This window comes from Archocentrus centrarchus, chromosome 21 (genome assembly GCF_007364275.1).
Source record: "Archocentrus centrarchus isolate MPI-CPG fArcCen1 chromosome 21, fArcCen1, whole genome shotgun sequence".
Classification (NCBI taxonomy): Eukaryota; Metazoa; Chordata; class Actinopteri; order Cichliformes; family Cichlidae; genus Archocentrus; species Archocentrus centrarchus.
Window position 1 is genome coordinate 30,861,206 of NC_044366.1, and position 22,353 is coordinate 30,883,558.

At 41.7% G+C, this 22,353-nt stretch overlaps 1 protein-coding gene across 3 annotated transcripts; it reads right to left on the reverse strand.

Annotated features, from left to right (window-relative positions):
* Nucleotides 1-27: 27 nt before the first annotated feature.
* On the reverse strand, nucleotides 28-22,353 carry nek5 (NIMA related kinase 5). 3 transcript variants are annotated; one of them, XM_030758563.1, is made up of 24 exons: nucleotides 22,237-22,353; nucleotides 21,532-21,659; nucleotides 20,150-20,246; nucleotides 19,899-19,996; nucleotides 19,564-19,647; nucleotides 16,538-16,608; nucleotides 13,996-14,082; nucleotides 12,448-12,502; nucleotides 12,068-12,181; nucleotides 11,573-11,659; nucleotides 10,644-10,734; nucleotides 9,402-9,514; nucleotides 8,152-8,210; nucleotides 6,511-6,669; nucleotides 5,888-5,966; nucleotides 5,449-5,562; nucleotides 5,204-5,284; nucleotides 4,965-5,066; nucleotides 3,844-3,924; nucleotides 3,464-3,559; nucleotides 3,212-3,386; nucleotides 2,962-3,072; nucleotides 2,667-2,817; nucleotides 28-2,018 (listed from the first exon to the last, which is right to left on the reverse strand). In XM_030758563.1, exons 1-24 carry the CDS (start codon nucleotides 22,292-22,294, stop codon nucleotides 1,820-1,822), a joined length of 2,490 nt encoding a protein of 829 aa, XP_030614423.1. In that variant the 5' UTR covers nucleotides 22,295-22,353; the 3' UTR covers nucleotides 28-1,819. The 3 variants fall into 3 exon arrangements, with proteins under 3 accessions (XP_030614423.1, XP_030614425.1, XP_030614424.1); XM_030758564.1 differs by having other exon boundaries at nucleotides 1,820-2,018; nucleotides 22,164-22,246; XM_030758565.1 differs by lacking the exon at nucleotides 3,464-3,559.

Genomic DNA, 22,353 nt, shown 5'->3' on the forward strand with positions numbered 1-22,353 from the left:
CATTATTATAGTTATTTATTTTCTCTGACAGCTGCTCCAGATACAATTCAGGCACCGGGGTTTTGTTTAGGAGGTGCAACAATGGACACATCTTTACTGTTTCACTTTGGTTCTTCTCCACAGAACGGGTTCACCCCACATGAGCTAAAACTTCCTGTGATCAGTGAACTGAAAATACACATCAAAACGGGTAAATAAAATCTCACTTAAGTGAGAAGTGGACTGAACTACATACTCATAAAACACGTAAATCAAACAGCTCTGAAGTACTTTTTTGGTAGCGCTCAGCCATTATGTGCTAAGCTAAGCCACACTTGTGTCCTGGAGACTGAGCTGATTCTGAGCGAGCTCACAGGAACGCTCCTGTTTCCTAAATGTTTTCCTTTTAAAGAAGTTATTCCAGGGAGCTTTTTCTTGAAGAGTTACATTCCAGCGTGTTTGCTCATGTAGAAGTGATTTATGTCGAGTTAATACTGACACAGTTCTGATTTTACTTTTACAATGGTGTGCCGTCAGCAGCGTGCTTGTAAATGTCTATGAAGGGAAAGGTGGATTTTTTTTTTTTTTTTCTTTTTCTTCTGAAGAATTTCTTTTAATGCTTTCTGTGAGCACAAGCGGCACTTAAAACCACCGTGTTCAGTTTGAGGTGATGGCCAAAGCGTTCTTTATTTAAATGTTTTTAGCTGTTGAATTCCTGTTTGTGGTGAGGTCCAGGCATGGAACTGTGATTATATGTAAAAGACTGACTGACCTTTATTTTTAAAGAGGCATTAGAGCTATTTAAGTCTGTGTACAAAGGATGTTTGGAGTTTGTTTTACTTGGGAACTGGAATTAAATAAAATAATATAATAAATGCAATCATGAAACACTTCAGATGTGTTGTGTGCTGCTAGCCTGTGGTCCTACTTCAGGGTTAACTCTGAGTTTTCGGGCTAATGAAGATGCTTCACCTTTTACTGCGGTCCATCACCATGGTAACTTATGCTGCAGATAAAGCATAAACAGGTATGAACTCAGTCTTGTTTACACACGGCCAAATCACAAACAGTAAACAACAAATCTGCTGTACAGCTGACATTTTTGCCAACTTTCCTTTCCTGACTTCAAATAAGCTCAGCTTTATTAATTTGCTACACACACACACACACACACGCACGCACGCACGCACACGCACACAGCAGCTAAATACAGATCATATTCTGTGCTCAGGTTTCAGCTTCCTTTTAATGTAATTTGACATCTTCCACTGGGCTAATTACTGAAATGGATCATTCAGAAAGTTCTTTCTAGTTGCTCGAAAAGATCAACCTGAATTAACAAGCAGTCCTTAGTTTAGTCAAAGCATTTGCAATATGACACAATCGCTCTATGAAGATATGCTGTTAATTATAAATGTTAGATCATATCTAGCCTGATATTTTAAACGCTGCACTGCTTCCATCTGTTTTCCTGCTTCTTCTACACTTTGTTCAATTGCACATTTTGAAGCATCATTTCCAGCTGTTAATATGAACAGTGTGGCAACAGTGTGAATTAAATCACTGTAAAAACAGCCTTTCATTCAGAAATGACTCCGACAACAAAAGCTTCTCAGTGTCTTCATTTAAATGACATTTTGTGAGCCTCCTGTTAAAGAATAATTTTAGTTTATTTATTGCATCAGACCTTCAGAGTATATTTAACTGCATGTACGTGAAATAAGAAGTAGAGGCACATTCCAGTTACTCTGATCTTATGGTCCAGCTCTCATGGAGCCTGATGCTGCTCATTTGAGGCTGTGGTATCTTCTCTGAGAAGACCTTGAACAATCCTGCTTCTTCACTTGGATACCTCTGCTTGGATCTGTTGAGGCTCTGCAGAGCTCTCTGCACCTTCATCCTTCTCCTCCTCCATCCTATCAGCCAGTGGCTCCTTCTCCTGCTCCTCTTGGTCTGAGCTTGTTTCCTCCATGAGGAACAGGTTCCTCATGGAGTCTGCCACGGCTTCTCTCAGCTCGTCCTCTGACTCCTCAAAGTTCCTGATGAGAGAGGGGGAAAAATAAAAACTTAATATCTGAGAGCTAAAAAACAGCCAAGATGTTTAATGCAGTTCAGTGAGATTTGTGATGCTGCTGAGTTTTGTGTGTGTGTGTGTGTGTGTGTGGGAGCAGACAGGCAGAGGCGTTTGTGCCCTCTGCACATTATTTAATCACTGTGGAGAAATGTGACTAAAAACATTTGACACTGAAAAATCACTGCACACTGTAAAAAGTAACTTCATGCTTGCATATGTCTACATCTCTCCCCCTCCCTCTGAAGCTGCACGTAAAGCTCTGCTCTGTTAGATTCATTAGCAGCACTTAAGACCAGAAATATTTGTGTCTCTGCTCTAAACACTGATGGTGGGGACTCAGTGAAGAGATACATATAAGGACTCCACTGACTCTCTGTTCTGATTTTTGGCTTCTTTAAGCCTCAAAGTTCCTTTGAGCTGCAATACTAAAGATACTGACGTGAACTTTTTCTCTAAATTATTCTGGAACTTCTAACTAACGTGTCCAAAGTTACAGCTGACAGCATCATTGTCTTTCATGTGATCATTTTCATGATTGTAGAGATAAACTGGTGGTTAACTGTAACTGTGGAAAATATGCAGTAAACTTAGAATGAAGGACGTGTTGACTTACGTGTCGTCATCGTCTGACCTCGGCTCCAGACGCTCTTCATCCATCTCCACATCAGACTCTTCCTCTTCTTCCCCCTCCCTCCTCTCCTCTTTGTCTGGCTCAATCTCCTCATCCTCCTCCTCCTCTGTTCTGTCCTCCTTTGTCTCTGAATCTGTTTCACAGTGAAGACACTCCAGGACCACTCAGAACAGCACAGTCTTTGCACTAACTCAGACTGTCTGTAGTGTCAGTGGCTAAAGTCTGCTGCTGCTGCGTTCAATGTAGATCAATCAAATGTTAGTGTGTGATGTCTCACCTGTGGTCACTGAGTCCACAGTTGATGATGTGAGCTCAGCCTGAGCCAGAGCTTTCAGCAGGCTGCTGGGGGGCCCGTCATCCCACTGCCTGCGGCCTGCCACCTCCTCACCTTAAGATCACGATTATAGTGCCTCGGTTACAACAATGACTAACAGACTATTAACAATCAGAAAAGTGAAAATTAGATTTGTGTAATTCAGATAAATCTTTGGGCGTCACCACTCAGCTGTTCTGCGGATATACTGCACCTGGTCCGGCCTCGACCGCTGTGTTGTAGACGGAGTTGACGTTCATGTTGGCGAGTGCGTTCAGCAAAGTCTGAGGAGTCCTGTTGCTCCACCCCCTCCTCACCTGTAGCCAATCCTTGAGCTTCAGCTGCTCCCCTTCCTGGAAGGACAGAGTTTGATTCAGTGGATCCCCTTCCTGCATGGAAAAGAGAGAAAGAGAGAGAAGAGTATCAGTGATGAAGAGACAGTGTGACTATGTCTTCCATCTCTCACCTGGTCCTCCTGTTTTTCTCCTTGCTCCTCTTTCTCCTCCTCAGTGTCTTCCCTCAGCTCTTCATTATCTAATCGGATCTCAAACATGATTCCCCTCTGTAGACGTTACAAACATGAAAAAAAGAGCAAAAGATACAACACGATCCACATTGACTTCTCATCTCTTGGTCCTTCCATAGTTTGTCTTGTCTTCAGTGCTACATGATGAGGACCTCCTCCCCCTGCTGCAAACTCCTAACACATGTACTTTCAGAACAACAACTGTTATTAAAGGTTGCTGATAAATCTGGATCTTCAGTATTCAAATACTTTGAATGTGGGCAGACAGGTAGAATTACTAGACTTAAACTCTGCAGAATGTTTTGTTGGTATAGTCTTACCTTGTCCTTGTGTTTCCTCTCCAATGCTCTCCTCTGGTCTCTGTTCTCCTCTCTGATCTGCTTCAGAGCTGCTTCAACATCCTGCAGAAACCAGACACAGAGAAAACAGGCAGCGTACACCCTGTACAGGTCGCCAGCCTGTCGCAGGGCTAACGCAGAGAGAGACAGACAACCATTCACACTCACACCTATGGGCAATTTAGTGAACCACGGGCACAACATGCAAACTCTACACAGAAAGGTCTCGGCCAGATGGAGGACTCAAATCCAGGACCTTCTTGGTGTGAGGCAACCATGCTAACCACCGTACCACCGTGCTGCTCCTCATACTGCATCCCCCAGCCGAATGAAACCCTGTGTCTGCGTAGCATATACCTGCATTGTTGTCATAAACTATTACAAACCAAAAACCACACCATGACATGCAGGGATGCATCTTAAATCAGTCTACAGGACAAACAACAATAAAATAAACAGATTTTCACTTTCAGCTGTGACAGTACAGATGACACTGTGTAGGGGAATCGATCTGGGGCCGCTGTTTCACAGTCAATACTATCATTTATTTAACAGAAGAGAAATGAAAAGGAGTCAAACACGTGGTCACCTACATCAGAATTCCCTGAAAAAGGTGACTTCAACTGCAGTCATGCAGCCTGCTGTGAGCCTGCTGTCTCATATCCTGCAGTTAGAAAGCCTTGGTATGAAAGGGTCTCTGAAGAAATGTTTGCTGGCTCTGCAGCTGCTGTGAGGGGCTGATAGACCAACTCTAACCTGACCATCATCCACTGCATGCAGTTAGAACCTAAAGTCCATGATAGTTAATGCAGAGCTGACTTATTTCACATATTTACTGAATCTCAAACTCTGAAACTCTGCTGCTGACCGCAATAAAAAAAAAAAAAAAAGGTTGCCTCCTTCCCTGTCTGGAGATTTGCACTGCAAATGATGGACGAGGCATTGAGAGGTTAAATGGTTTTTGGCCTCTGAAAGTGTCTTTACTGTTCTTGCAACTGAAACTTACAAATGTGTTATAACTGATGCTGCTCTAAATTACTGAATTATCCTCATTATGAAGAGAATGTTTGTGACTGAACTGATTTCTTGCCGGTGTTTATTACCTGTGCAGGTGCTGCTTTCTGATGCTCTTTGCTGGCGACGGGTGGTTCTGTGTCCCTGGGTCCCTCCACCACAAAGGTCTCGTGTTTGTGTTGTGGCTTGGCCTGATCCATGACAGGGTGAAATATATTAATGCTTTACTCTAATGACTGACTACTCAGTGATCTGTGTTTACTGCAGAGGGCTGTTTCAAACTTTGGTTTTAGCTGTATATGCTTCCCTGTGATCACATCGTATGTACCTCTGCTTCAGCTCTCATCCTCATCTGTTTCATCTCCAGGTGATACTGCTCTCTAATGAGATCGAGCTGACGCAGGTACTCCTGCACACACACAAAACCGCACACACTCTGAAAGCTACTGGAGAAAATTCTGTTTTTCTGCATTTTTTTATTCCTGTAGAGCTTCATTAAGATACTAAACATAACTGGACAGTCACTGTGTGGTGCTGCTCTCTGTAACAGCTGCTGTCTCGTGTGTTTCCCACCTGCTGCCCCTCCTGTCTCTTGTCCTGGGGCGTGTCCTGGTATTCAGGTCTGCCCGCTTCCTGCTCTTGACCCCCTGGCTTCCTGTTGCGCTCAGCTGTACATGGACGTAGACCCTGACCATCAGAAACGAACAGGTCAAAGGTTAAAGGTAAAAGTGGCTAAAAGGTAGAACTGTACCACTTTAATCTCTACAGTACAGTCAGACATAAAATAATGAAACGTACTGTGCATTAGTGAGTACAGTTTTGATGTATTTGTGGGGTTCGTTCACCCCTTATTAAGGACTGTTTTTGGTTGGTCTGTTGGTTCAACAACATCCATTGTGAGGGCATCACTTTGGGCTAACCACAACACTACACCAATGCTTAAATATTAATACACCAGTAGATAAGTACACATTCCAGCAGCAGCGTGTGGAGCTGCAGAGTTTGGTCCTACCAGCTGTTTCTCTGCTCTCAGCTTGTACTGGTTGGCTTCCCGTCTCCTCTGCAGGTATTCGTTTCGAGCAGCAGCCACACTGACAGACACAAGGAGACCAAAGAAGCACTAAAGTCAGAACTTATTGTCAGTTCATGAAAACACATCTTCTAAGAAATATAAATTCTGTACACTATAACCAACAATGGTCACTGTGATCGACTTTAAAACTGGAGCTGGTGTAAGTGCAGTGCCAAAGTTAAGATCATCTGGATGAGGGCTGGTCTAGATTTGAGGGCCTTCTCCCTGGTGCTCGGCAGTCAGTGGTAATCAGTAAGTAGATGTTGTTACTTCTTTTTTGAGCATCATCATTTGCAACACTCTGAAGACCATTATCAAAGCCTCCCATGCTGTGGCAGCATCTGTCATGCATCACAAAGACGTCACAAAACAAATCTCAACTCATCGATCAGGCAAACTGTTGGCTGAAAGCCTTATCAATGGCCACAACGATGAATGCGTGAGGGGTGAACACACAATGTTTAATGTAAAGATATGTTTATTATGCATCGGCAGTTGATCCCATTTAACAAGTAGCAACTGATGTTAACTAGTTACAGGTGCAGTGGTGTTTGGTCACTCACAGCTGATACGGTTCCACAGGAGGAGCAGCTTGGTCTTCACATCGCTCCTTTGGTCTTTCCTGAGGAGGAGGAACGACATCCTCTTTGTTCCTCCTCTGAAAAGCATCCAGCTGGGCGTGGTAGTGCTGATAATGGGTGACAGGCTGCTGACCATTAAACCTATGATTACATTACAAGTTTATATATTACAGTATTATATACATGATGAAACAAAACTAAGATCTGTATCATAAAAATGCATCTGCCAGAATTATAACATACAATGATGGTAAAAACAAAAAAAAGTTTTACATGTCAGGACATAAAAAAAAATCATCTATGTCCTTAGCAGGTATTAAAATGAGGTAAACAACTTCAGTTAAACAACATGACATATTACACTTTGCCATTATCATATAAAAAAATTCATCCAAAATGCATTCACGAGCTTGTAGAGCCACCATCAGCAGGAATAACCTCGTCAGGTGATTTGAGGTTTGCAGGCATTTCACTGGGATGGAGGTTTGGACCTTGGCTGAGCCGATGCAACACGGTTCTTTCCTTTTTCTGTTGTAGATTTGCTGCTGTGTTTGGGATCATTGTACCGTTTCAACCAGCCTGTCAGCTGACTCGAGAATACTTTGGTATACAGAGGAGTTCACGTCAACTCAATGCCTGCAAAGTGCCCACGTCCTTCTGCTGCAAAACAGGACCAAATCATCACCCTCCACCACCGTGCTTGACAGCTGGTACAATGTGAGGTGTCTGTTCTGATATGGAGTTTGGTTTTCTCTAAACGTGGTGCGTTATGGCCAAACGTCTCCACACTGCTCTTCTGTCCAAAGGACATCGTTCCAGACATCTTGTGGTTTGTTCTGATTAAACTTTGTAAACCTAAGTCGTGCTGCTGCAGTCTAAAAAGAGGTTTTCTCCTTCCAAACAAGCCATACTTGTTCGGCCTTTTTCTAATTATACTCACATAAACTTTAACATTTAACATGCTAAATGAGGCCTGTTGAGTCTGAGATGTAGCTCTTGGTTTTTTTTACTATTTCTCAGAGCATTGAATGGTCTGACCTTGGGGTCAATTTGCTGGGATGTTGACTTCTCAGAAGATTGGCAAACAAGAAACTGCCAAAACTGCTTTTATAGAGGTGCCCACACTTGCTGATGATTAGTTAATCAAGTGTATTTGATTACTAGCGCCTGGCTGCTATTTACCCTCTTAATTCCTATGAAGCAATAAGTTTAAATTTAGTTTTCCACAAACTGGTTCTGCATTGTGGCTTAATATTTGCTAAATAAATGATGACAAGGTGTAATGTGTCAGGGCAGCATGTCGGTGCAGTGGTTAGCAGTCTGGGCCCTTTCTGTCTCGAGTTTACATGTTCTCCTGTGTCTGTGTGGGTTCTCTCCAGGTACTATGGCTTCCTCCCAAAATCCAAAGGCATGCATGGGGTTAGGCTAATTGGTGTTTCTAAATTGACCTTAAGTGTGAATGTGAGAGTGAATGATTGTCTGTCTCTCTGTCTAACCGCTTTGACAGACTGGCGGCCTGTCCTGTCCTGTACCCTGTCTCTTGCCCTATGAAGCTGCGATAGGCAGCTGGTGCAGAAACAAGTTACTTTGTGTGCATATTATTCAAAGCATATGTTCACACACCTTTGGATCCCTGCAAACTCTCTGTTGGCTGCTAGTTGTCCTTCTCTACGATGAGGGGGCTGTAATCACAAACAAATGCAGCATTAATACAACAGAAATACAAGAGAAACAAAGGAAGTGTCCAAACACACCCCACATACATTGATCAAGCATAACATTGTGACCACCTGACTAGTATTGTGTTGGTGCTGTGTGCTGTGGTGTCTGCACCAAGATGTTAGCAACAGATCCTTTCAGTCCTGTAAGCTGTGAGGTGGGCCTCCATGGATCAGACTTGTTTATCCAGCACATCCCACAGATGCTCGCTCGGATTGAGATCTGGGGAATTTGGAGGCCAAGTCAACACTTCAAACTTGTGCTCCTCAAATCATCCTGAATTATTTTTGCGCTGTCCACTGTAGGTGCTTTCAGCAGGTGACAGGTTAGCATGAGCACCCTGACTGCTCTGCAGCCCCAAACACAACAAACTGTGATGCTCTGTGTATTCTGACAGCTTTCTATCAGAACCAGCATGAACGTTCTCAGCAGTTTGAACTACAGTAGCTCATCTGTTGGATCAGACCAGATGGGCCAGTCTTTGCTCCCCACGTGCATCAGTGAGCCTTGGTCACCTATGACCCTGTCTCTGGTTCACCGCTGTTCCTTCCTCGGACCACTTTTGACAGATGCTGACTGCAGACGAGGAACGCTCCACAAGAGCTGCAGTTTTGGAGATGCTCTGACTCAGCTGGCTAGCATCAGTTTGATCCTTGTCAAACTCACTCACATCTTTATGCTGCCCATTTTTCCTGCTTCTAACATCAATTTGGGAACAAAATGTTCACTTCCTCCCTGATATATCCCACACACTGACAGCTGAAGAAGAGCTAATTGGTGTTATTCACTTCATCACTCGGTGGACATAATGTGATACATGATCGGTGTATATCCTCTCTTTATTGCACTGACTGAGCCACAGCTCTGTCACTGTTGAGTTGTTATTGCTAACCAGAAAAAACCAGGTATACGACAGGGCCAGTAACACATTAATGGAACATTAAAATGAATACTAATTAAATTCGATTATCTATTCTTCCAAATTATGAGCAAAAATATACATTCACAAAGGCAGTAGCTTCCTGTGTTCATATTTGGCAGTGGAAGTACGCTGGTGAGTTACTTTTGTCAGTAACTAATACTGTAAGATACCAAGGTACTTTTTTTTTATGGCAGTAACCTTATAACAGTGAATATTATTCTCTTATTATTACTTTGTGGCAGGTGGGTGTGTAGCCTCTGAGGGGGGCTTTCCAATCTGGTCTTGCAGGCAGTCTCTTGTTGGCACCTCCAAGCCTCTGAGCTTCTCTAGTCTTCTTTATCTTACCTGGAAAACACAAGAATCTTGAGTTAGGATAGAAGTAGGCTGTTTTTGCCTATCCGTGCCCATAGAGTCACGTGTTGTGATGTTTGCTGATGGTGGTTGTTTCACAGAAAAAGTTCACTTTTTGTTTGTTCACACATGGTGTAAATGTGCTTTGATTTGCATTATTTAGGGCTTCTTTACAGTTTTGTCAGTGCATAAGCAGTTTTTTTTTTTGTTTTTTTTGCTTTTTTTCTTTGAAACATTAAATTGCACACAGAATGAGCAAGAAAAAAAAAGCGCAAGAGTTGAGACAAACAAGTTAGGTAACCATTGTGAAGGAACAAGTGAAAATAAACACACCCTCAGTGATTGCACTGTTATCAAAACACAATGAGCGCCAAGATGTGAGGTGATTACATTTAGTCCAATCAGGTTCCAGCTCTACCCCAGTGGATACTGAGTGATAGGAGGGAAGAGAGTCATGCAGTTTCAGTTGATGATGAATGTGGTGTGGGTAAGTTACCACTGGGTGGCACTACAGTATAAATTCAACAATTGATGAGAAGCCTCAGTGGAAATTCTTATAATTATAATAATTAAATTATCAAAAGTTTCTCTTGCTGCTCTTATCCCTGAATGACTACTGATGTTTACCTATTACTGCTCTTAGAGCTCTTACTACAGGTATGTTACTGTATGCACACTATTCCATAAAGTACTGCGGTTTTATGTACTTTAAATCATTTTCATCCATCAAAGTCATCGGAGAGGCATCTGAATTTGCTCTGCACCATGACAACAGGCCCAAACATACAGTCCAAGTCATAATGAGCTATCGTCAGCAACACAACAGAAAAAGAAGTCTAGCAACAGATGGTCCGGCCCCTAAGGCGCCTTGACCTCAAAACTGTGGACTCAGTCTAGGAGCAGAAGAGACAGAAAATACTGACAGAACCTGAATCAGCAGAAAAGAACGAGGCGTGTTTTCCAAAGATGTGTTGGGCAAAAAGTTCCCATCCCAGTAATTTTAAAAATGTGTATGCGAGCGTACTAAAGAGAACTTGTTCCTTACATCAGTTAACTGATCAATTGTACCAACTCATGACATTATTTTGCAAAGTTTTGTACTGTACTGTAAGTCCAGCTGGACCTTGTGTATTTGCTGCTCCTGCTTTAGCTGGTTGGGACCCTGCAGCTTTGTTTCTATGCAACACCGTGTGGCTGAACTCCTCCTGCATCACCTGCACACACACAGGAAACCACAAAGACACACAGACACAAAAATCACACATTCATACATTGCTGCTTCTGATCACTGAGTTTTATAACCAAGTTAATAACTAATTACGAATCATAATCCCCACTAAGTTCATGGAGTTTAAAAACATTTAAACTGATACACAAAATAATAATAAAATAAATATATAATAGGCCCCAGTAAGTGCATGTCTTTGGAATGTGGGAGGAAACCGGAGTACCCGGAGGAAACCCACGCAAGCACGGGGAGAACATGCAAACTCCACACAGAGAGAGGGAGAGGCCTGGGCCAAGGTGGAATCGAACCCAGGCCTTCCAGATGGTATTCTATCTGTGAGGCAGCAGTGCTAACCACAATTGGCTACTCTAAATTGCCCATAGGTGTGAATGAGAGTGTGAAAGTGAGTGTGAAAGGTTGTTCGTCTTTCTGTGTTGGCCCTGTGACAGGCTGGCGACCTGTTCAGGGTGTACCCTGCCTCTCGCCCTATGACTGCTGGGATAGGCTCCAGCCCCCCCCGCGACCCTGAACAGGATAAGCGGAAGCGAATGGATGGATGGATGGATATATAATAGGCACTGAAAAAAGTATTTATTCCCATATTGTACTATTTCTTTTATTAAATTTGTTTGTACAGTGTTTGTGTGATTATATATATGAATAAGTGATAGTGATGGACCTCTTGTTTAAGTTTGTAATATTCTATTATTCCTAAACTCCATGACTGTTCTTTTATGTTCCGGACATGAATAACATCCTTTTTCTGAGATGACCATTTGATAACCTATCAATCACTGAATCCGTGAACCAATCCAATTCAATACCTGTGTGTCCAGGTGTTTGCTGATGTGCTTCTCCAAAAAAGGACGCTGGAGGACTGAGTTGACTGAGGGACGGTCCCGTGGGTTGACCTGGAAAAAGAAAAAAGTGTTGGTGTTCATGCGTCTCCACAATTAAAGTAAAAACTCAGCTGTTCCCGGGAGATCCAAAGGTGTTTTCAGGAAAGAAGGGATAGATAATCCCTCCAGCACAGTCTGGCTCTCTCATGCAGTCTTTTTCCTGTAGGAAGCACCCAGAGTATGTCCCATTACTTAAGGCGACATCCTGGTCACATGACCAAACCACCTGAGTTGGCTCCTTTCAACCCAAAAGAGCAGTTCTTCTACTCCCCACTAATCTGAGACTCATTACTGTTCAAGTGTGAGTCAGAAGTGCAGCTTCATGCTCATACTCGACTATGCACACGTGTTTATTGAACTCATATCCACAGACTGTACAGACCAAATGAAAAAAATACAATTGTTATGAGTGTGTCTGACCTTAAAGAGCTGGGTGACCAGCAGGCGGAGGTCGTAGGAGTAGCGGCTGGGTACTGGGCTGTAGCGCCCCCTGCAGATTTTACTGACAAGCTGTCGCAAGCTGCTGGCCTCAAACTGCAGAAGACGGGTACACACACAAACACACACAAACATCCCACAGGCTAGGTGGCACATAGACTCACACGTCTGTGTAAATGTCTCAACTCTGAAAAACCAAAGGAGATTCTGGATTTCCTGTTTGCTCCAATTCATCTTTCTTCTTGAAATCAGCATTAGTGTTAGCATTGAGACAGTGTTAGTGAAGCCGAGTGTGTGAAGCTGAGGGTGTGAAGCTGAGGGTGTGAAGCAGCTGTTGATGTGCAGGGTGCGGTGCAGCTTACTGGGTGCTTTAGGGTGCAGAGCTCATACAGGACGCAGCCCAGAGACCAGATATCCCTGCAGAGAGGACACACACACACACACACACACACACACACACACACACACACACACACACACACACACACACACACACACACACACACACACACACACACAGGTTTGTATTATAAAGAAACATTTTGAATACAATGTGACGTCACGTTAACTATATCTGCTTTCGAGTGAGACACCCCGATTTTATTACATCACCTCCAAATGTCCTGCCTCAGTGTTGTTATTGTTTTGTTTTTTACTTCAAAATTTGGAATAATTAATTTCCCCATTGTGGGATCAATAAAGTATCATCATATCACATCATTATTTCTGATACAGTTTGCATTGTATAACCTGAAATATTTCTTTGTGAATCCCTTCTTTGTGAAACATGATGCAGAGGCAGGATTTAATATTTATCCTTGCCCTTTGAGCTGAAGTCATAAACATTAGAAACAACACCACAGCTACAAACAGTAAAAGTAAAAAAAAAAAAAAAATACACGTGTGGGTGTTTGTCCTCTTGCTTTGTTAGGACCTTTTAAAAATGTTGAGAGATTAAAAGCATTTCTGTCTCTTTCTGAAAGAGCTGCCAAGAGCAGAGAAGTTTGGAGTTAGTTCATGTCAGCAGGGATTTTTGCAATGAAACCGTTTTGTGAGTGAATGTGGGAAAGAGGAAGCAACTCTGACCTCAACTAGATCAAAATAAGACGAGAAGAGAGCAGCAAAAACAGAAAGAAAGGAGGCTTGCGGCATTAGCTTGCGATGTTGCATGTGTGAGTTTGCTTTAGCAGGCTTGTATGTGTGTCTCTGCATGTGTTTGAACATGTTGAAGTTAACACCCATCAGAGTGAAGGTGCTGCACCCCGAGCAGATCACAGCTGGATGGTTACAGAACCATGCACTATTATTATACCTCTAATGTGAACATGCAGGGCAAAGCCTGGGTTAACTTAGAGAGCTGACAACCAGCTTTGTGTCACTGCTTATCTTGATTACCAATGTTAGGTTAAGTAATAATGGAAAGATACCCTGGGGTGTGGTACAGGACTCAGATCTCAACAAACCCTTTAAATGATCTTGTAACTATTTAAAACTCAAGTTTCAGTTCAAAGATGGACCCTGATGCAGAGCAGCAGCGACAGGAAAAGGTAGATCAATCCAAAAGTACAAAACTGTGAGGGGGGGGACTCTCACAAGGGAAACGGGTGGATCAACTTAGGGTAGAAAAGGAACACAACACATATCACTTCAGGACTGAACCATACACAACTGGAGCTTCTGTACCACACTTGTCAGCTACAAAGGTACATCTTATACATTTCAGCGTGTCTGCTCCACGCTTGATTTTTGTGAACCTCCTTAGATGATTTGTCTAACTTTTGTTTTTTACAAACCATTAAATTGTGCCTACAACAATCTACTGTGGCTTATGATGGAATGACAAAAATCTCCAAAAAGAAGTCATATTATGGACCTTACCTGTTGCGCAGGTAACAAGCACACATACGTACGTCTTGTTGTTGTAGGGCCGACTCTCGCAGATCTCTGGGGAGAGGTAGTACGGTGTCCCAACACAAGTCCTGGCCAGCTCCATGGTACTGCACAGTGTACAAAAACAACACAGTAAGCATTTAAAGAATGTTTAAGGAAATTAACTGTGAATACAATTTTAAGTATGGGATCAAAGAACACACACTTTATTATTAGTGGTCTCGTGCCAGCAGTGCCATGTTTTTTTTCTCCCTATATTTGGAAGAACAATTACACTATATTGCCAAAGGTATTTACTCACCCATCCAGATAATTAAATTCCAATCATTATGGTGCGGGGGTGTTTTTCAGGAGTTGGGCTCGGCCCCTTAGTTCCAGTGAAAGGAACTCTTAATGCTTCAGCATACCAAAACATTATGGACAATTTCATGCTTCCAACCTTGTGGGAACAGTTTGGTGACACACTGGCTCATCCAGTTTGATATGGAAGAACTTGACTGGCCTGCACAGAGTCCTGACCTCAGCCTGATAGAGCACCTTTGAGATGAATTAGAGTGGAGACTGTGAGCCAGGCCTTCCCTTCCAACATCAGTGTCTGACCTCACAAATGTGCCTCTGGAAGAATGCTCCAAAATTCCCATAAACACTCCTAAACCTGTGGAAAGCCTTCCCAGAAGAGTTGAAACTGTTCTCAAACTGTGAGGCGCGATCGATGTGGGAGAAAAGTCATTCGGAACAAATGTTGGAACATCGGAAACATTAGCAGGTACATTAGCACAGCGACTAGTGAAACTCACCATCGTCACCATCTGCTGAACTGCTGATTCAGTTTTATTTGTGTAGTGCCAACAACAGTCATGTCAAAGCGCTTTGTCCTCAAAATATTAATAAGGAAGGACGGATCCATACTATGTTATTTATGCCGAATTCTGTCCCTACCATCCAATGTGGCAGCAGAAATCAAGAATCATCCGAACAGGCTTGCAAACTGCACCCTCAGTTTCCTGACAGGAGTGGCTCCTGGTGTGGTCTTCTGCTGCAGTACCCCATCCACTTTGAGGTTCAACATGTAGTATGTTCAGAGATGCTCTTCTGCATACTTTGGATGTAACGAGTGATTATTTGAGTTATTCTGGCCTTCCTGTCAGCTCAAAGCAGTCTGGTCATTCTTTTCAAGGCATTTTCACCTGCTCACTGGATAGTTTCTCTCTTTTTTTAGATGGGTGTGGGGGAAAATCCCAGTAGCTCAGCAGTTTCTAGCACCAACAAGCAGCCATCTGAGGAGCAACTTGATTGCAAAGCATTATGGTTATTGTAGGTTTTTTTCCTCCTTTGAAAAAAGAAAGTGAAATTGACTAGCTCATCTCACAAACAAAAGACCTGTTGGCCTATTGAGCTCTGCTGTCAAATGTTTTATTTGTACAATATGTAAGTCAACCATCATTGAAATGATCCTTTTTAATTTGTTACAAATGTCAAATATTTTTTTAAAGTTAAAAAAAGAGAGAGAGCGAATCTGTCTGCAACATTGTGCAGTCCTGTGGCCAATGAATACTCATTCTGAGTTTCAGAAGAATTTGCCAATAAATAAGGAAGAGTAGCGACTAACATTAAACATCAATGTACAGTATTAAAGATTTTGAAAATTCATAAAAAAAAAAATCAAAAAATGAATAATCAAAGATTTGTCTCCCTGTTTTGGAGAGCCTTACCCAAAGAGTATTTGTGCCAGATTTCAGAAGATTTCAAATATAAATGACCGAGGAGGAATATATGGGGGACTGCCTGAACCAAAGTTAATGTAAATCATTTAAACCCAACAAACAAATTTCATCTCGATGTGGTATTAGATTAAAGTTCTGAGGATCACAAAGGTCTGTAAAATATGGAAACCATGAATTTCTAAACGCTTTGTGCTACTACATAAAGTAGAGGTTGAAATAGGATCAGTAAAATATCAGTAAAAACTGATGCTTTTCTTCTACTGCCAAAAAAATAATCAAAGATCAATTTGTATGTCCAGCAGTTGGTGGGTGATACTACACAAATAAGCACCAAATGCTGACCCTGAAGTGGAGCTGATCATAACTGAATGTCAGTCCTAACAGCAGAAGCTGGCTGACCTCCTACAAAGGATAAATCAAAGCTTTGACCTGCTGGTGGCGCTAGTGGAAAATAGATAAAGACTACTGTATGCTAATAAGGCTTATCCTCATAGTATCATGACTTTCTGTGCTAATGGCTATCACACGTTCAATAACCGCTGAGACATTTTGGCCATGTTTCTATTTTCAGTCATGTCTAAAAATGACCGCACACACAGGAGTGTTATTTGCAGGACACAGATGTGTTTTTATCGTCCTCTGAGTTTGCCTGCAGCAGCCAAAATCTACAGACTGACCATTTGTTAAACAACCGTGTGTTTACATGTCCGGGACGACAGTTTGTGGAATGATAATCAGTTGTTTGGAAGTCTTCCATGTGTTACAGAGCGCTCAGCAAACACAGCTGCACTGTGTGTCTGCGTGTGTGTGCGTGTGTGTGAAGATGACACTGACTTACTTATTCAACATTCTTGCAATTCCAAAGTCCCCGAGCTTTGCTTTCATCCCGCCGCTGCTTAGGAAGATATTCTAGACCAGAGGGAGAGCAAGAATGAAAGGATGTCTGTGTTCAACAAGGAAGGTACTAACATTTCGTGTGTGTGTGTGTGTGTGTGTGTGTGTGTGTGTGTAAACGGATATGACCGATGAAAGATAGTGATGGTTGTGAACAGTCTGTGCTCAGTTGTTTTGAGATATTCTTGGAGTTGGCATACAGCAAGGTCTTTGTTCAGAGCAAAGCTGATCTCAGAACAGTTCAGCTGTACAGTACTGTGTAACGATAACACTGGACAGTTACAAAGCTCAGCTTCAGTGTCTGCAGATAAAGATTTCCATGTAAATGTTCAAAGAGGAATGCACAGTGAAGCTCAGTTAAAGCGATGACTGTCGCTCAGTTAAAGTGAGGTCTGAAAGGTGGCTGTGATCACAATCCTCGTCTTTTAAAATGATAGTAAAACTTAAGTTAATCAGCACATGAACAAAAAGTTACAAAATAAGGGGTCTTGTGCATTTTTATATCTACATATAATTTACTTCAAACTTAAACTGTAAATAAGGAGGTGAACGCTTGCATAACCACAAGGCTATTATTTGAAATTATACTATACTACTACACAAGGCTCCCTGCTGTGTGCATGTGTAGGAAAGTTTCAATCCCCAAACAGTTTAAATGTATTAATAAAGTAGTGGACAAGACCGTGTCATCAGACCATGTCATTAGAGTCGCAGTACATAAAACCAGCAGTCAAATTAAACAAACCCTCATGCTAATACAACATGATGGAATTGCTTCAGTATTTTTATTGGGCTCAGTAAATATTATCACACTCAGCCATCAGTTTTTGTATTCGCCATATAAGTCCAGTCTAAACCAAGTTTAAAACCTGTCCTAAACCAAGTCCAAACCAAATCCAAACAAGGCCTAAAAACAAGTCTAAACCAAGTTTAAAACCTGCCCATAACCAAACCAGTCCAAGAAGTGAGGACAGAGGCTCCCTGCAGGGTTACTTTTGCACCAAGAACTGTGCATAAGTATAAATGTGAGTAGTACCGTTATTATTCATGGTATATTTAAGAAGGCTTCTTTAATTTAGCAGCCTGAATTATACGAAGTGTTGTATGCACTGCTCGTGATACTCTCTCTGTGTGATATGGAACATTTTTATAACTTAAAACTCATTACACAGCAGAAAACTGAACCTAGATGCTAAGGTTACACAGAAAAGATGATAGTAATTGAAACAGGCAATAGGCCCAGGCTGCTGGGGGGGGTTCCTGGTCATTGCTGGAGGTTTCTTCCTGTTAAAAGATAGTTTTTCCTTCCCACTGTCACCAAGTGCTGCTCATAGCGGCTTGTTTTGACTGTTGGGTTTCCTCTGTGATTATTGTAGGGTCTTTACCCACAATATAAAACACTTTGAGGCGACTTTTGTGATTTGGCGCTATATGAATAAAATTGAATTGAATCATTCTTTAAATGCTGACTGTGTTGTTTTTGTACACCGTGCAGTACCATGGAGCTGTCCAGGACTTGTGTTGGGACACTGTACTACCTCTCCCCAGAGAGCTGCGAGAGTCGGCCCTACAACAACAAGACGTACGTATGTGTGGTTGTCCCGCTTTGTGTTATTCAGTTACCTGCGCAACCAGTAGAGTCCATGTGGGGTTTTTGCTGAAAAACAACCCTTACCAAGATGGCAACCACATGGCTTGAGGTGCATGGAGATAAAACCAAATGAGAGGTGACTGAAATGGCCAGAGCTCTGTCTTTCTTTTACTAACAATTACACACAAAAAAAAAAACCCCAGTGAAACGCAGCAAAGTCAAACACACACCTAGCAGTAACTCCAGTCCAACCAAAGCACCGAAAAACCACTCTATTTATAGGTTACCTTCCTTATAACTACAGGGGAGTCATTTACAATTATGTACACAGTCTCTCATTAGATACCTGTATGAAGCCCTAAAATGAATAACATGAGCATCCCAACAAAACTAGAACAAACCTAAATAATAATGGAAAGCATTTTAACAAAATCCCCATGACAAAATAACCCCCTTCCCTGCCTTCCACACTCCATGGTTCAGTCCAATCCACTGATTAAGAATGGGAGTCAGGTGGAGTATCCTCATGTGCACGCTTCATGAAAACACCACCCCCAACCAATCAGAAATGGACCCCGGAAGAGACAAGGGTTAATAAATGCCATAACTAATTACTTTAAAACCATTTAAATATGTTAAATCAATACTCAAATCATTCACTAGTATATGGTTTAACAAAATCTTCAAGATTGTTGTCAATTCTTCTCCCCATGCAGAGCCACTACAGCTGATCTTAGGGTTCCTCCACCTTCTGAATCCCACAGTAACCCCTGAGTATCCTCATGTTTGTGTGTGGGTGTGGAGGTAATCACCCTCTACTATGGAGGACACAGAGGATAGAGCTGTGTTTAAAGTCCCTTTCACTGCTTGTGTCCTACATAACAGATTCAAGCTGAGTGCACTCATTAGAACTAAAATTTAGATTGGAATAACGTTTGTATTCTCATGTAATATTATTTTATATTATTACAATAATATATAATGAGGTTCAGTTGGCTTTACACAAAAATAGCTGGTAGAAACGTCCTTTTACTTTTTTACTTTAAGTTCTGAGACTGTACTTTTTTACTTTTACTGAAGTAAAGAAGTTGAACCAGTACTTCAACTTTTACCGGAGTAGTTTTTAACACAAGTACTTGTTCTTCTACTTAAGTACAGAATGTCAGTACTTTTGCCACCGCTGAAGATCAACCTGTTCGTCGTAATTAATGATGAAACAAATTGTTAGCTGCAGCCCTGAATTACAGCCGCTGATCTGAGTGTGCTTCAGAAGAAATCAGAGTCGAGTTCAGAGTTTCAGCTAAAGGTGTATTTGTGAATGCATTAGTGTGAATGAATTTTATATGTGACTGTGAGCAGTAGTAAAGCAGGTAGAATACCTGAGCTTTGATGTCTCTGTGGAGAATCTTCCGGTCATGGATGTGTTTGAGGCCCAGACAGATCTGAAGGAACCAGTCCACAATCTGAGAAACACACAGCTCTGTTTTTTACTGTAGCATTTTCAGATTTATAGAGAGCTATTTTACACCCAATGAAGAAATCCCCCACAGAAATGTTTGTACTGTTGTTGCTGATGTTGTGCAGTTCTCTCAAGACACTGAAATCCACTCCTGTGTGTGTCCGTCAGTGTTTGTGCGACTACATTTTAGTGCAAAACTACCACAATGAGGACATTTGTGCACAGTGAGGAAGCCGAGGTGAGAGTGAGGTATACCTGCTCCTCAGTGAAAGAAACTCCTCTCTGCATGTTGATTTTCTTCATCAGATCTCCTCCGTCACAGTACTCCATCACTATATACAGGCTGCCCCCCTCTATACACATCCAGAAAACATTTTAACAAATGACATAAACTATAAATGGCATTTTCTCCACTGGGGCTCTCTCTCTCTCTCTCTCACACACACACACACACACACACACACACACACACACACACACACACACACACACACACACACACACACCTTGAAAGGACCTGATGAAGGTGACAATGTTTGGGTGTTTCATCTTTGACAGCAATGTCACCTCTTTCTTGGATGCTTCTTTTTCCCTTGCTGACATCTGAGCAGTAAAAAACACAAGAATAACAGGAGTAACATGTTCTACGTTCTCAGGAAGTACACTTCTAAATCAGCTGCACTGGTCCGATTTTCAACTTTTGGGGAATAGAATTAATTTGGAGAGTATTACTAGAAATAAAAGCAAGCACTAAATATACTCATGAATTGGTAAAACACATTGCATTAGCTCTAAATGTTCAGCTCATTTACCAAAAGCTGGTTCTAGATAATTAATAGTTGGTGCCAGTTTTTGTAGCTAAATACAGTGGGAGTAATCATTATTTGACCCCTTCTGAATTTGTAAGTTTGCTCACTTCCAAAGAAATGAACATGCTCTAATTTTGGTTTTTTTTTATTTTAATAGAGAGAGAGACAGAATATCAACAAAAGATTCAGAAAAAGCACATTACATAAAAGTTATGAAATGGTTTGCATGTCATTGAGTGAAGTAAGTATTTGATTTCCTACAACCCTGCCAGATTTCTGGCTCCCACAGACTGGCTGATTATTAATCAGTTACAGATACTCCTGATCTCAACTTATGTGTATAAAGCACAGAAAAAGATTTCTTCCATTTAAAATCTCTTCACCACCACAGACAACACTGCAGACCTGCACAAGGTTGGAATGGGCTACAAGACCAGCAGCAAGAAGCTTGGTGACCATAAAACCTCCTTCCCTCAGCCAGAACACTGAAGATACTGAGGGATGCTGCACTTTTACTCCACCTCCATTTATCTCATAACTTTAATTACTTTTCTCATTCACATTAATAGTGGAAACATTAGAGCTGCAATTAACCCATTAGCTTCAGTGCTTTTAAGTATATTTTGAATGCTAATATTGTACTTTTACTTAAGTTACTTTTGTAAGGAATAATCTGCTGTTCTTCCTCTGCCTGCAGCAAAAAAAAAAACAGTCACAACAATGCCAGTTATAGCTAAAAGATGTGAAATGTCCCAAGGGTTGCAATGATATACAAAAAAATATATAGAAATGTTTTATTCAACAGGAAGAAAGACAACTTGTTCAAGACCTCTATTACAGATTGCAGAATACAATTGTTTCCCTAACCTCAGTCCGCTATAAATTATTATCTGATATAAAGGTGCTGGTACCTTTATATCAGATAATAAAGTTTAATTTGTGCTTCAGTGCTATTTTGAAGCATCCATTGCAAAGCTGAGACTCATCAAGCATTGCTTGCATGCATGTGTATGTTATAAAGAGTGGTACTGCCTCCCAGGCAGCACTGCAGGTGATGAAACTGAGCAGTGCCACCTTACCTTCCTGAGGCTGATCTCTTTGACCACACACTGCTTGTTTTCACCTCCCCCTTTGTCTCTGACCAGGAAGGCTTTTCCAAACGCACCCTGCCCAATCTGTCGGATCACCTCGTAGTCGTTCATTGCACCTGGAAGACAACATGAGGTGGAAACAGTTTAGCCGCCGATACTGAATAATAATGAAAAAGTCCAAATGACTGCTGGGGATTTTATGGGTTTTTTGGTCACATCAGATTGTAAACCTCTCTCAGCCAAAGCAATTAATTACAATCACTGTTTTGTAACTTTAAGATCGATACATTAATGAAACAGTGCCATGTTCATATAGTTCGGTTTGGAGGGAGTTTTCTTTTATGCGTGTAAACTATTTTCCCATATCCTCCTCTTTAAAAAAGGCAAAGGAATCAATATTAGTCAATAATTTGTAATGAGTTATATCATTTAGCATTTAAACGACTATTACAGTCTCAGTAACAGTCCCCGTATAACCAATCAATCAATCAATCAATCAATCACTCAATCAATCCTTTATTAGTCACACAATGAAATTACGTTCCAGAACACCCAGAAAACGCTACATGCGTTGCCATGGAGATTGAAACACAGATGTAGCATGTTTAGCAGGAGCTCACCGAGGAGGAGGAGGAGGAGGAGGACCGGGCTCCCTTTGTCTCTGTCTAAGCGGCACAGAAGGTCTCCACTTACCTGCCCAAGAACTAGCAGAAACAGAAGTCACAGCGAAACAAAACCACAAAGGGTTCATAAAGTCAGTAGAAGAAGTGCCTCTTCACGAGCGTTAACTACGGTAAGCGCGAAGGGAAG

Bases quoted from the DNA above. Each gene is read 5' to 3' on its own strand.
- nek5 (XM_030758563.1), bottom strand. From the start codon at position 22,294: ATGAACCCTTTGTGGTTTTGTTTCGCTGTGACTTCTGTTTCTGCTAGT. The intron at 10,735-11,572 runs GTATTGAATTGG...GTGTGTGTGCAG, and splicing joins GCAAACACCTGGACACACAG to GTGATGCAGGAGGAGTTCAG. The intron at 8,211-9,401 runs GTAATAATAAGA...TTGTGATTACAG, and splicing joins ACACACCCACCTGCCACAAA to CCCCCTCATCGTAGAGAAGG.